At 36.2% G+C, this 15,721-nt stretch overlaps 1 protein-coding gene across 3 annotated transcripts in view; it reads left to right on the plus strand.

Moving 5' to 3' along the window:
- The window catches only part of cdk14 (cyclin dependent kinase 14), a 252,733-nt gene that overhangs the window by 115,096 nt on the left and 121,916 nt on the right, over positions 1-15,721 (plus strand). For all 3 annotated transcript variants that reach the window (XM_079837693.1, XM_079837694.1, XM_079837695.1), the window contains one exon: positions 4,316-4,378. In XM_079837693.1, the coding sequence (XP_079693819.1) occupies positions 4,316-4,378 (63 nt within the window). The remainder of the gene's footprint in view (positions 1-4,315; positions 4,379-15,721) is intronic.

Here is a 15,721-nt window from a genome sequence, read left to right on the forward strand (position 1 = left end):
GCATTCATAATGTGAAACACGTGTAAGTGGTTATAATGCGCAACGCGATTATAACAGATGGCTTTTGAGAAGACTATAATAAGTTCAACCGCCAGAGTGGCTAGTGTGCAGCCGAAATAACGTTAACTTACACCCGCAAATGGTGGTTGTTAATGTCAAGCCCTGATTATTATCCCTTAAATGTCTGCCTAGTCTTGTCTGAATTTGTTCGTTCGCTTCATGTTATTATTTTCCAGATGTAGTTTTGGTATTAATAAGGTCAAAGTCCACTTGCCTAGCGTTTGTAGTTTTGAAGTGTTCCCCCTATTACAGCAACTTTCTTCTGGCATGTTCTGCAGACAGGGTGACCATCTTCGATGAAGTTTCCCTCAGGACTTTCGTAAAAGCCAAAATAATGACAACGCCTCAGATTTGGTCCTTTTAGAAATCTGAAAAATCTCCAGGCGCTGTCACTGCCTTCTGCCATTTCTTCTCATTCAAAAAACAGCGTTGGGCGCTGCGCCAGACTGACACTGACTGGACAAGATTTACCACGAGTTTTCGCAATCGTGATAATCACATGTGGTTTTAATGATAATTACATTTTATACGATATTACTAACCGTCACTAAATTTTATTGTGGTTTATCGTGAAACCGGTAATCGTTTCATCCCTATAATCAACATTTGTAAATGAGTAGTTTTATATTTCTGCATCTTTTTAAATTTGATTATGTTTAAAGTCGGCATGAAACGGAAGTTGAGATCGTCTTTTTCTCCTTATTGTGACGTATATCCGAGTGAAACGGCTTCTGAAATTAGAAAAAATGTAGGGCGAGGCTTGATTTCGTCCTTCGGGAATTGATTGGATCGTTGGAAGTTGGGCGTTGCTAACAAAATGGAGGCAGATTTGAAGTTTGCATTCAGTTGTGGAGAAAAAATCGATCTATCTTTTAAATAAATGTATTTTCTCTCTAAATCTTTTCTACATAATGTTAATGAGCATATTTCCTCACTTTTCGCTGGTTTATGCTACAGATTTTACTTATTTTAAGCCTTTTATGGCTTTATTTCTGTAAAGCTTTTTTCTCAGCTTTCCCTTACAAGGGGGGCGCGCCGTAAGCGCGTTCACACGCTGCATTCCTCAGTGCGAGTCGTCACGATAAGCTGTTCGTCCGACTATATTGAGTAATTTTTACATTAAAAAAATATTTTATTTCTCATATATTTCTCTCTTTTTGCCTCAAGTCCTTCTTGAAGAAGGTATTGTGTATACCGAGAAAAATGCACCTAACCACGATCAGTGACATGTTTCTGAGAGGAGGTGCAGAAACGAGACGGGCCGATAACCCCGCCCTCGCGCCATAGCACATGACCGGGAGAGAAGAGAGGTCGTTTCGATGGGGGAGGGAAAGTTAACATATTTGATTAAAGATTATAAGGGTAAATTTTTTTAAAAATAATGAAGTGCACAGATAAATCAGTTATAGTAAACACTACAATATTAATATAAAAATATGAATTGTAAAATTTGATTTCATGCCGCCTTTAAGTTAAGTGCAGAATCTCCGATTTTCAAAAACTGTTTTGCTTCAAAACAAAGTTTGTAGTGTTGTGATTCACCTCGTAACTGATTGGCTTGGTTCATGGATTATAACTCTTTTAAATCCCCATGTGAGAAATGAATGAAAAAAAGGGATGGGCTCTGTTGCACTCTATTATAACTATATTTTTTGAATAAACTATTCCTTTAATGAATATAAAGGTGTCATGGTGTTCAATCTGAAAGTTATATGCAGAAATATGGAGAAACAGTTCCCGTTTGCTCTGCGCTCTCTTAAAGGTCCCGCTTGCCTGAAGCAGGTTCAGAAATGCCAGTTTAGTTGTTAATGAGCCACCGGGACGACCCGTGTCTGTCTGCAGGGAACATCTGGTCAGGAGGTTCAGCTTCTCAGCCTATAAATTAACAGCCTACGGCTGGCCTTTTGGATTATTTTATTTCATTTTTGCATTTGTTGTACAATTACTTTATTTTACCTTTAGTTTCTTATTACTTATATATGTTTATTTAGTTAATATTTGCTCACGTTGTGAAAAGTACAGAATCAGCATTCACAGATCCATAGAGGACTCACATTTGATTTAGATCGATTTTATTATTTAGTTTACTTCTTTCCTTTCCTTACAGTTTTTGTCTGCTGTAGTGTTCACTCATTAATACTGATCTGATCTGTACAGTAAGCGAAAGCAGACACTGAGCTAAAGGTCAGGAGAACATGCCCTTTCTTTCTAACTCAATATTTTTATGTTCTCATCAAATGCTGTTCTTAACATGAAAATAATTGTCCACTCAAATGATGCACTTTTAATTTGGCAGGATGTCATGAACTAATTGGTCCTCAGGAAGGAAAGAGGAGCGTCATGAAAACTGTTTGTAGGTTCAAACACTTGATTTGATGCATCACAGAAAGAAAAGAGCGCTTGTTAAATGTTTTCTCTGAATGTCAATGCACATCGTGACACTGACCTCTCCTCATTGATCCGTGTCACGCTCTAAAGGGAAGATTGGTGCTTTATATTTTGTGCTATTTTTGTGTCTCTGATATAACTTATTACTTTATACTCTGGTAAACAGTATTTTTCTTCCCCAGGAATGTATCCTCTCGCTAAATTGGATGAGCGTGAAATTGCGGCTCGAGTCTGATTTATTCATGAGAGCTTAGCTAACACGTCGGGGTGTCAAAGAAAACAATCAAAACACTAAGATTGGACAACGGCTCAGCTATTGATAGCTTTGGTCCGTTGAGAGACTCGAGCCGTAGCTCAGATATTAATCTGAGACCACCGCTGTGATCTCATCAGAGTCATTTTGGTGAGAAAATGCACTCGGGCTGTATGCGGCCACATTTAGATGCGGGCCGCGAACAAACAGAGGGTTTCGCGCTGAGGAAATCAATTCATTTTCCACGGCGAGCAGTTAATAATGATTGACGGCGACGGACAGGCATATCTGAAGCCCGTTTGAGTGAGCGACTGCATTATTCATGAAAGGAAACGCGTTTATCTGCGGTGCGGGACGGGTAGCAGCGGGTGTTTGCAAATATCAGCGGCCCTCCAACGCCGCAGGTCTGTGGGCAGAATAAAGACTGAGGAGAGCATCGTGGGTAATTCTTTCTCCCGCCGACTGTATTTACATGCACCGTCACACGGCCCACAAAGCCACGCGCACCTTCAGGCAGTCACGTTACTGAGCCTGTAGAAAGAGGCGAGAGCTTCTCACCGATACAGGAAATTATTTCAGTTTGACACACCTCGAATGTTTGTGAAGCCACCCGTTTATATATCAGGGCTGTCGAGTTAAATTCTTTCTTTCATTTTAACTTAATTTTTTTCCATAACTATTACGCATCTAATGCACCCGCCCTGTCTCAGACCTACGTAGATCATCTTACATTTCATACAGTTGATTGGTGAAGCAGGGCAACAGCAGGGCATTATGTAGCAGTTAGAATGACCCTAAAATTCAAGATATCAGGGCAAAAATGCCCCTGTATGAGTTTGTCTCATCATATTTATATCACATTTACATTTAGTCATTTAGCAGACGCGACTTACAAATGAGTGCAATAGATTTTTTTATTTTTTTATTAAATAGACAAATATCACACGAGTAACGAGCACAATATCACATAACATCACACACAGTGCTGTTTTTGACCTGAAGAGAACGAGTGCAAATGTGATATTGATTTTATACAACTGTTCAATAAATAAGAAGTTAATATTGTGCTATATTTCAGACAATAAGAAGCTACATTTTTCCAATGAAAATATTGCCTATAATGCCAGTTTTGCGTCTTTGAGCAATATTTCCAATATACATTTTTATTAATAAAAACCCATTAAAGGTATAGTTCACCAAAATATGACAATTCTGTCATTATTTAATCACCCGCATGGCCATTGATGCCTAAAAGTTTATGAGTAATAAATTCTATGTTGAATAGGAAAAAAAATGTATACCTAAAGCTATTTTGTGTAATATGTTTGTTGCTTTTCTAAATCGACACAATAATGACTTTAAATTATCTTTATATATATATATATATAAAGATTATAAAATAAACCATTTTTAATTATATATGTATGTATATATATATATATATATATATATATATATATATATATATATATATATTAAAAATTGTTTATTTTACCCAATATTTGTGTTTTTATTCTTTTTATTGTATTTTGAAGCAGTTCACTAGATTGTTGTTCAGGGTCTGTGTCTCCTGTCAATGCCTCATGTCTGTCTTTTCTCTCTCTCTCTGCTCAGCACACAGATCTGTGTCAGTACATGGACAAACATCCCGGGGGTCTCCATCCGGACAACGTCAGGGTGAGTGCGATTCTGCTCACATTGTTTGCTTTGTTCTTCCAGATGCTTGTATGTGATTTTGTGTTGAAATGGCTCTGGTCAAATCCTATTTAGTTGTGCTGTTGTCCCAGGGAATACACATACTGCATATTTCATACAAATGGCCAGCTTCAATCCGATTGGCTAGATTTATACAACAGGTTATTATCTTTGTGATGATATAAAAAAAAGATGAAATGATTAAAAACTGTCTTTTGCTGTATTGTACCAAATTGTTTACGCATTTTTAATCAATTGGCTTTAATAACTGTCAAACAGTGGTTCCTCTGATTGAAGAAAAAAATTATTTCAGAGCAAATATAAATGTATTGTATGTACTTTTTATATATTCTTAAATATTTATATAAATATAAAAATGTTTATATAATTTATATACTTAAATATTTATATAAATATAAAAATATTTATATCATTTATATCATATTGTGTGTACATTTGTTTTTCTGACTTCATATTTATTTATTTATTTACAAATATATATTTTTTTATATATTATTTATTTAATTAATCATTTATAAAAACATATTTTTATTGTATAACTCAGATCTAGTATGTATGGAAGCCTGGAACTTTTGTATGGAACTTTTTATCTTACAATTCTGACAGTTTTTCTCTGAATTGTGAGATATAAAGTCAGAATTGTGAGATATAAAGTTTGAATTGTGAGATATTAAGTCAGAGTTGTGAGATATAAAGTCTGAATTGTGAAATATAAAGTCTGAGTTGTGAGATATAAAGTCTGAGTTGTGAGATATAAAGTCTGAATTGTGAGATATAAAGTCTGAATTGTGAGATATAAAGTCTGAATTGCGATATATAAAGTCTGAATTGTGAGATATAAAGTCTGAGTCGTGAGATATAAAGTCTGAATTGCGATATATAAAGTCTGAATTGTGAGATATAAAGTCTGAATTGTGAGATATAAAGTCAGAATTGTGTGAGAGATATAAAGTCTGAATTGTGAGATATTAAGTCAGAGTTGTGAGATATAAAGTCTGAATTGTGAGATATAAAGTCAGAATTGTGAGATATAAAGTCAGAGTTGTGAGATATAAAGTCTGAATTGCGATATATAAAGTCTGAATTGCGAGATATAAAGTCTGAATTGTGAGATATAAAGTCTGAATTGTGAGATATAAAGTCTGAATTGTGAGATATACAGTCAGAATTGTGAGATATAAAGTCTGAATTGTGAGATATAAAGTCTGAATTGTGAGATATAAAGTCTGAATTGTGAGATATAAAGTCTGAATTGTGAGATATAAAGTCTGAATTGTGAGATATAAAGTCTGAATTGTGAGATATAAAGTTAGTTGTGTGATATAAAGTCTGAATTGCGAGATATAAAGTCTGAATTGTGAGATATAAAGTCTGAATTGTGAGATATAAAGTTAGAGTTTTGTGAGATATATAAAGTCAGAATTGTGAGATATTAAGTCAGAGTTGTGAGATATAAAGTCTGAATTGCGAGATATAAAGTCTGAATTGCGAGATTTAAAGTCTGAATTGCGAGATATAAAGTCTGAATTGCGAGATATAAAGTCTGAATTGTGAGATATAAAGTCTGAATTCTGAGATATAAAGTTAGTTGTGTGATATAAAGTCTGAATTGCGATATATAAAGTCTGAATTGTGAGATATAAAGTCAGAATTGCGAGATATAAAGTCTGAATTGTGAGATATAAAGTCTGAATTGTGAGATATAAAGTCTGAATTGCGAGATATAAAGTCTGAATTGTGAGATATAAAGTCTGAATTGTGAGATATAAAGTCTGAATTGTGAGATATAAAGTTAGAGTTGTGTGAGAGATATAAAGTCAGAATTGTGAGATATTAAGTCAGAGTTGTGAGATATAAAGTCTGAATTGCGAGATATAAAGTCTGAATTGCGAGATATAAAGTCTGAATTGCGAGATATAAAGTCTGAATTGTGAGATATAAAGTCTGAATTCTGAGATATAAAGTTAGTTGTGTGATATAAAGTCTGAATTGCGATATATAAAGTCTGAATTGTGAGATATAAAGTCTGAATTGTGAGATATAAAGTCAGAATTGCGAGATATAAAGTCTGAATTGTGAGATATAAAGTCTGAATTGTGAGATATAAAGTCTGAATTGTGAGATATAAAGTTAGAGTTGTGTGAGAGATATAAAGTCAGATTTGTGAGATATTAAGTCAGAGTTGTGAAATATAAAGTCTGAATTGTGAGATATAAAGTCTGAATTGTGAGATATAAAGTCTGAATTGTGAGATATAAAGTCTGAGTTGTGAGATATAAAGTCTGAGTTGTGTGATATAAAGTCTGAATTGTGAGATATAAAGTCTGAATTGTGAGATATAAAGTCTGAATTGTGAGATATAAAGTCTGAATTGCGAGATATAAAGTCTGAATTGTGAGATATAAAGTCTGAATTGTGAGATATAAAGTCTGAATTGCGAGATATAAAGTCTGAATTGTGAGATATAAAGTCTGAATTGTGAGATATAAAGTCTGAATTGTGAGATATTAACCGTTCACGTGGAGTGTACGGTTCTGATTCTGACATATAGATCATGTTTTATTAATGACAGCTGAAGTCTTGGGTAAGACCTTCCAGGCCTCTTTGATTCCACCCTCTGAACCGTTCTGAAATCAGAAGTAGAGCAGAAGTCGTGTGAGTTCAGACTGTGACCCATTTCACCAGCTTCCTCATCTGTCAGACGCGAGTCTCTTCACTTGTGCAACCCACCAGCTCCGATAATCAGACCAGAACCAATGATTTGATCTTTTTAAAAGGACTTTTGAATGCAGCTTGTGCTCCTTCAGTGAGAGTCTGGCATCCGCCTGTAACTCGAGACCTTCGTGCCCGTGTTTAATTGAGCAGTAAGACCACACACTCGCGGAGTAAGTGCAGTGTGTGTTTGCTTAGGGTTCAGAAGGAAGAAATGACCTGGGAGAACAGACTTGCTTTTAAAGCCGAGGTTTTACTATTGCTAGTTGGTTCACAGCTTCATGTGCAGATGTGTCCTCGTTTCTTTGTGCAGCAAGAAAATGTCACTGTAAATATAAATTTTGCATCGCCAAAGTTGGTATACACAGGCATTCTGCACCAATGTACAGGCCAAAAACGTCTATCAATCTCTATTAACATGCATTTAAAAGTATACATCACATTTTCTGATGACTAATTGACTGTGGCATTTACTTGATTTATTTGACATAAATGGACAACATATATGGTAAAAATTCTCCTTGAAATCAATTAAAAAGTGAATTCATGACAATGCTTGCAATGATTTCTTAGATAGTTGCTGTGAAAGAGTGTAATTTATGGTGTGTCAGAGTGAAAGTAAGCCGTGATGGAGCGAATGAGGCCATGGAGCAGAAGGCTGGTGGGGAAGCGGGTGTTGCTTATGTAATTCATCAGGTTTTTGTCACTTTGGATTTACATAAATAAAGTATTTATCCCATTCGGTCCCTCATTGGAATTCAAACCAATAGAGAATTCATGATAAATGACAAGCTGACAGAAAGAGAATGAGAGCAGCTCACCTGAAACAGGAGCGGCCCGCATTCAGAGCCGAGACGTTTCTGTGTGTGCACTGAACCGTTTTCAGACGGTTGTAATTTTGGCACGTCGGTTCGGTTCACAATGCCGCGCTATTGAACACTCGTTCACTGACAGGCTGCAATTTACAGCGGTTTCACGACCCTTAAAGAACATTCAGTCAGAGCCGATGTCTCTGTTGGTTCAGATGTATAAGGACAGTGAGGTCCAGATCAGTGAGATTTGGAGAATCGTTTTATGGCTAATATAGCGTCTTATTTCTCCTGCATTTAGAGCAGTTACGCATGCTCCACTGAACACTTGGATAACTTGGTTTAGAATTGTGCATATTGCTTCTTTTGGCAAATAGTTCACCAAAAAAGGTACAAAAGTAGCATTTTTACTTTTATTTCAAATTGGCTGTATTTTCAGCGTATTGAGCATTTACATTTTTTTAAAGGCATTATCTGTGTTCACTGAGACCGATTTGGCGGGCAATAAATGTAAAACATTGGACACATGAGATGAATCGGCCCCACTTTATATTAGGTGGCCTTAACTACTATGTACTTACATAAAAAAATAAGTACAATTTACTTACTGTGTTCAAATTGTATTGCAAAACACCTTTGCTGTAATTGAGGTGGGATACGGGTAAAGTTAGGGACAGGTGTGGTGGCTTGGGTAGGTTTAAGGGTAGGGTCAGCAGTGTAATTACAAATGTAACTACAGAAATTAATTACAGATGTAATAACATGCAGGTAATTAAAAAAAATGTAAGGACAATGTAAAAACATGTATGTACACAATAAGTGCATTGTATCAAATGATTAATTAAAAAGTTAGTACATAGTAGTTAAGGACACCTAATGTAAAGTGGGTCCGATGAATCTATCTATCTATATATATATATATATATATATATATATATATATATATATATATATATATATATATATATATATATATATATATATATATATATATATATATATATATATATATATATATATATATATATATATATATATATATATATATATATATATATATATATATATATATATATATATATATATATATATATATATATATATACTGATCAGGCATAACATTATGACCGAATATTGTGTTGTCCTAGCCTGACGTTGTCATACTCAATTCTAGTCAGAATATGAGTCTGAGACCGCTCCGTTGGGCTGTGAATATTGGGCGTGTTTCAACCGAACCAGGAAAGACCTCAATTGGATATAGACCTACAACCAATCAGAGCAACGGAGCGACGCATAACGTTAGTTGTCAAATGTCAACAGAACTCAACTGCACACAGTGTTGCCAAGTCCCCGGTTTTCCCGCGGGCTGTTTTTCCACGGGTTGAAGCGACCCCAATTATGTGATATTTAGACACAGGAATGCTAAAAAAACACATTTTACCCCCCAAACTCCAATTTTTCCAGAGAAAAAAAGCTATTGGGCTTGTTTTGGGCTAGTTTTGAGTAGCAATTGGGCGGGTTTTGTTGTGGAAACTTGGCAACCCTGTCTGCATGCACGCTGAAGTTGCACGCTCTTTGCCGTTGTTCTAAAAAATAATTTAAGGATACACAGAGTACTCACCAACACGATCATTTCTGAGAGAAATAGTAAAGGTGAATGCATATACGAACAAGTTCTCCGTTTAGTAAACAAATTCAACCCAAGCGCTCTTTGGAGACGTGATGATTACGTTACGCCCTGACAATTTCATTGGTCCGAACAGCTTCTGTTCTGGCATCCAGGCTATAGTGTTGTCCCCCTTTTGCTGCCAAAACAGCCTTGACCCATCGAGGCGTGGACTCCACTAGACCCCTGAAGGTGTGCTGTGGTATCTGGCACCAAGATGTTAGCAGCAGATCCTTTAAGTGCGAGGTGGGGCCTCCATGGATCGGACTTGTTTGTTCAGCACATCCCACAGATACTTGATTGGATTGAGATCTGGGGAATTTGGAGGCCAAGTCAACACCTCAAACTCATTGTTGTGCTCCTCAAACCATTCCTGAACCATTTCTGCTTTGTGGTAGGCGCATTATCTGCTGAAAGAGCCACAGCCACAGGGAATACTGTTTCCATGAAAGGCTGTACATGGTCTGCAACAATGCTTAGGTAGGTGGTACGTGTCAAAGTAACATCCACATGGATGGCAGGACCCAAGGTTTCCCAAGCAGAACATTGCCGACAGGGGTCATCATGGGCACCCTGACTGGTCTGCAGCTATGCCGCCCCATACGCAACAAACTGTGATGCACTGTGTATTCTGACACCTTTCTATCAGAACCAGCATTCACCTCTTGAGCAATTTGAGCTCCAGTAGCTCGTCTGTTTGATCAGACCACACGGGCCAGCCTTCGCTCCCCATGTGCATCAATCAGCCTTGGCCGCCCATGACCCTGTCGCCGGTTCACCACTGTTCCTTCCTTGGAGCACTTTTGATAGATCCTGACCACTGCAGACCGGGAACACCCCACAAGAGCTGCAGTTTTGGAGATGCTCTGACCCAGTCGTCTAGCCGTCACAATTTGTCCCTTGTCAAACTCGGTCAAATCCTTACGCTTCAAATCCTTCATACAATCTATGAAGACGAGTCTTAATATCTTATACAGCGATGCTTCACAAGTAAAGTTAACTTGTTTTGAGGTTTTTTTTAGATATTTTAACTTGAAAACAAGACAATAGTATGAATATAAAAAGTATTTTTGCAGTGTAGGGGCAGCATAAGCATCTTGAGTGTATTGATTAAGTACATTATCAGTTGTGTGGTAGTTAACACACCTTTTAAATGCATCTTCTGTTCCATCTACTTGTACTTCATCTGTCTGTTTTTAACACAAGAGCATGTCCTTAGTGTCTTAATGTTTTCTGGAGCGCTCATCTTCAAACAACACACACGTCGCCACCTCGAGCATCAACTCATGAGGTCCGAAATATGCAGTAAGTGGCGATTAGCTCCAACAGTCACGAGCAAACACACCACACAATGGCTACAGTTTTAATTCCGCCCATTAGCTGGAGCTGATTCATCCGCGCTACCCGTTCGCTCAGATCTGCGTTCACCAATCATGCTAATAAAAGCCATTAGACTCTCTGCTGCAGGTTGGATGGAATTAGCATTTCAAAGGGAGCGCTCAGGGCGCTGGCTGCTAATGTAATTACTGGTCAAGCAGCAGAGAGATGAGCTGCGGGCGGCAGACGTCCCACACCAGACCCCGTTTCTGGGCTGCCGTCCAAGTGCGGACCTCCTGCGCATATGCTGCTCTCGCTCTACAAATAACCAGATATTTTCAGAGTCCTCGTTACGCTGGAGTTGTACCATTGATCCGCTGCTTTAATCAGACTGCTTCCCTGAGTTAATTGATAATGACAGCCGTCCCACCTCAGGAGAGCGGAGCATTAAGACAAGCTTCTGCAGTCAGTGTGCTTTACTACAGCGCCCGTCTTACTATCACACCTGTTAGTCTATCGTCTGTCATTCTATCATTCTGTCATCCGTCGCTCTATCGCTCTGTCTTTTATTCTATCCATCCATCCTTCCATCCATCCACCCGTCATTCGATCGTTCTGTCCTTTATTCTATTGTTCCATCTGTTTATCGTTCTGTCATCCGTCATTCTATCGTTCTATCGTTCTATCTGCCCATTCTGTTTTTTATTCCATCGTTCTATCTTTTATTCTGTTGTTTGTCATTCTATTGTTCTTTCTTTTATTCTATCTATCTATCTATCTATCTATCTATCTATCTATCTATCTATCTATCTATCTATCTATCTATCTATCTATCTATCTATCTATCTATCTATCTATCTATCTATCTATCTATCTATCTATCTATCTATCTATCTATCTATCTATCTATCTATCTGTTTTTATTCTAGCCTATTGTTTTGTCTTTTATTCTATCGTCCGTCATTCTATCGTTCTATCTGTCTATCATTCTGTCTTTTTTCTATCATTCTGTCTTATTCTATCATCCGTCATTCTATCGTTCTAACGGTCTATCATTCTGTCTTTTATTCTTTTGTTCTATCTGTCAATTATTTTGTCTTTTATTCCATCGTTCTATCTTTTATTCACTTTTATTATTTTGTTATATCTGTCTATCGTTCTGTCTTTTTTCTATCATTCTGTCTTATTCTATCATCCGTTATTCTATCGTTCTATCTGTCTATCATTCTGTTTTTTATTCCATCGTTCTGTCTTTTATTCTATCGTCCGTCATTCTATTGTTCTATCTGTCTATTGTTCTGTCTTTTATTCTATCGTTTTGTCTTTTATTCTATCTATCTATATCCATCCATCTGTCATTCTATCGTTCTATCGTTTATTCTGTTGTTCGTCATTCTATCTATCTATCTATCTATCTATCTATCTATCTATCTATCTATCTATCTATCTATCTATCTATCTATCTATCTATCTATCTATCATCCTATCGTTGTCTATCATTCTGTTTTTTATTCTATTGTTCTGTCTTTTTTCTATCATTCTGTCTTATTCTATCATCCGTCATTCTATCGTTCTATCTGTCTATCATTCTGTCTTTTATTCTTTTGTTCTATCCGTCTATCGTTCTGTCTTTTATTCCATCATTCTCTTTTATTCTGTCTTTTATTCTTTTGTTATATGTCTATCGTTCTGTCTTTTATTCTATTATTCTGTCTTTTATTCTATCGTTCTATCTATCATTCAAAATTCAAGGCTTTTAATCTTTTCTTTTCAAGGTTTTGTCAGGCCGGCATTCAAGGATTATCTCTACAAACTTTGCTTTTCTGGTAAAAAATGACATTTATATGATATTCAATACATTTTTCTCCCTTACATTGAAATTCGAATTGAAATCCTCTTGCTTCCTCAATTCCTAATCAAATCAAATTCAGGGAATGAGGTGAAATTTAAAAGAGAGGCAGTTATCTATCTTTTTTAGATAGATCTATCTAAACAGATTTTCTCAATTCAATTCTGACACCAACAATTCCAAGGAGCAGGAGCAAGACGATGCCGGCTGCATTTTTCAGGTTTCAAGCTTAATGGTGCAATCACCACGAACCATCTGATGAAACAAACAAAGCCTTACATTTGATGACACAATCAGTGACATAAATTGTTGTGCAGTTACACTAATGGTCCATCAGTCTGAGCAATTAGAAATCATGCCGTATACTGATTTAAGCTGAGCTCTTCCTTCATAAATGTTCTTCCGGACGCCACATTCAGGAAGACGGACCGCTCATGTTGCAATCCATCAGAAGTAATTTGATCTAAGTGAGGTGTATATATATATAAATATAAATATATAATGACGGACGATAGAATAAGACAGAACGATAGATAGACAGATAGATAGAATAAATCAGATTGATAGAATAAAAGACAGAAAAATGGAATAAAAGACTAAACAATAGAATAGAATGACGGACGAATGAATAAAAGACAAAACAATAGAATAAAAGCCAGAACAATAACAATGATAGAATGATGGAATGGATGGATGGATGGATGGATGGATGGTGACAGTCAGACAACGGTAGATCGTAGATGGATGGAGACAGTCTGACAGACAGCGATGGATGGATGGATGGATGGATGGATGGATGGATGGATGGATGGATGGATGGATGGATGGATGGATGGATGGATGGATGGATGGATGGATGGATAGATAGATAGATAGATAGATAGATAGATAGATAGATAGATAGATAGATAGATAGATAGATAGATAGATAGATAGATAGATAGATAGATAGATAGATAGATAGATAGATAGATAGATTTTGAAGATGAAAAAGGGGAGTTAATTTGGCTTACTGTCGAAACATTATCATAAATATATTGTATACACAATATTGGGCCTTTGCCTCTTTGCTTCTTGTCAAACAGCCGTGAGATCTCGGAGCTTGACTCAAGAGACTGGCGTACGACTGGAGACTGAGAGCAGGTGTGGAGCTGATGGTCCATTGACACGCCACATTAAAAATAAAAGTGCTCTCAATCTCTCTGCTCCTCTAAATGACGAGTCGCTCTGATTCTCCAGCAGATGTGAGAGACTCTCTGGTTCATTTAGCAGCCATTCTGCTTCTTCCAGCACAAACTTTTGTGAAGGCAATCACTGAATTTCTGCTTGAAGCTGGATTTTATCCACTGTGGACCTGTAAAATAACAGATATTATTGCAGAATAAGTATGAGAAATAAACGGGTCATTCAGTCAATAGTTTTAGTTGTTTCTTTTGTTTGATATCGGACAGACATTTTAAGTCTAGCCATTTGAAGGAGATAAAGATCGTTTGTCAGGAAAGCACCAAGTTTCTGAGATCAATTCACACACAATATTCATCTGTATTTTGTCTTTATAATAAATCCACGGGAAGAGGAATGACGTGACGTCGCTTCGAGGGCTCCCTCGTTCTTTAGCATCTGTGTTCAAAGCAGGTAACAGAGCAGAAACCTGCAGGAGAGCTCAAATGTTCAGATTTCTGATGAACCTGCGGTGATTCTTCTGATGAAACGATGAGTGCAGTCATCAGTGTGTTGCTATGCTGTTGCTAAGGTGTTCTGTGGTGCTTTTAGGTGGTGTTTTTGGGTGTTGCCTGTGCACATTTAGCCTGGCAGCTGGTTTGCATTTTGACCTGAAAGTATGTTATTATGTTATTAGTATGTAATTATAGTAATTTGTTTAAGTTTTATAATTTATTAAAGTATAAGTATTTTAACAACAACATTATTATTAATATTATTAAGAATAATAAATACTTCAGTACAATGCTATTTTTATTATAGTTATTATATTTTATTTGTATTATTATTAAATATTGTTATTTTATAGTGCAATAGTATTTTTAATTAATTGTAATTATTTAATTTGAATAATTAAAATAAAAACAACAGCTATTATTATTATTATTATTATTATTAACAATTTGTATTTATTTTACAGTACAATAGAAGGCTATTTTATTATAGTAATTACATTTTTTATGATTTATTAAAATAAAAACATTTCAACATTATTATTATTAAAACAATTGTTTACAGTACAATATTTGTATTAAATTAATTTAATTTGTATAATTGAATTCCATATTTTAATATGATTATTATTATTAATAATAATAATAAATATTTGATATTTTATTATTAACCCTTGTGCGGTGTTTTGTTATTCAGCCAGTGTTCATGGGTCTGGTGGACCCGCTGCATTTTTGGGTTTTTAATTCAACACCAATCAAAAATGTTATGTTAAAATACTCTACAGATGTTTACTTCATCCCAATTACAAGCAATATAAACAGCATATATGGTTAATATTTTCTCTTTACCTTTGTTAGATCACATTTAAGAATTGCAACCTCGTGTGGGAACGGCAGGGGTAGAAACAAAACTCACTCTTGCACTCTCTCACTCACTCACACACACACACACACACACACACACACACACACACACACACACACACACACACACACACACACACACACACACACACACACACACACACACACACACACACACACACACACACACACACACACACACACACACACACACACACACACACACACACACACACACACACACACTCACTCACTCACTCACTCACTCACTCACTCACTCACTCACTCACTCACTTGTGTGGATATGTGGTGTATGGTTACTATCCATAGGCATAATGTTTTTTCTAATGTACAAACTGTATAATCTATCCCCTACACTAACCCTACCCCTAAACCTACCAATCACAGAAAACT

This window comes from Gobio gobio (genome assembly GCF_949357685.1).
Source record: "Gobio gobio genome assembly, chromosome: 15".
Taxonomy (NCBI): Eukaryota; Metazoa; Chordata; class Actinopteri; order Cypriniformes; family Gobionidae; genus Gobio; species Gobio gobio.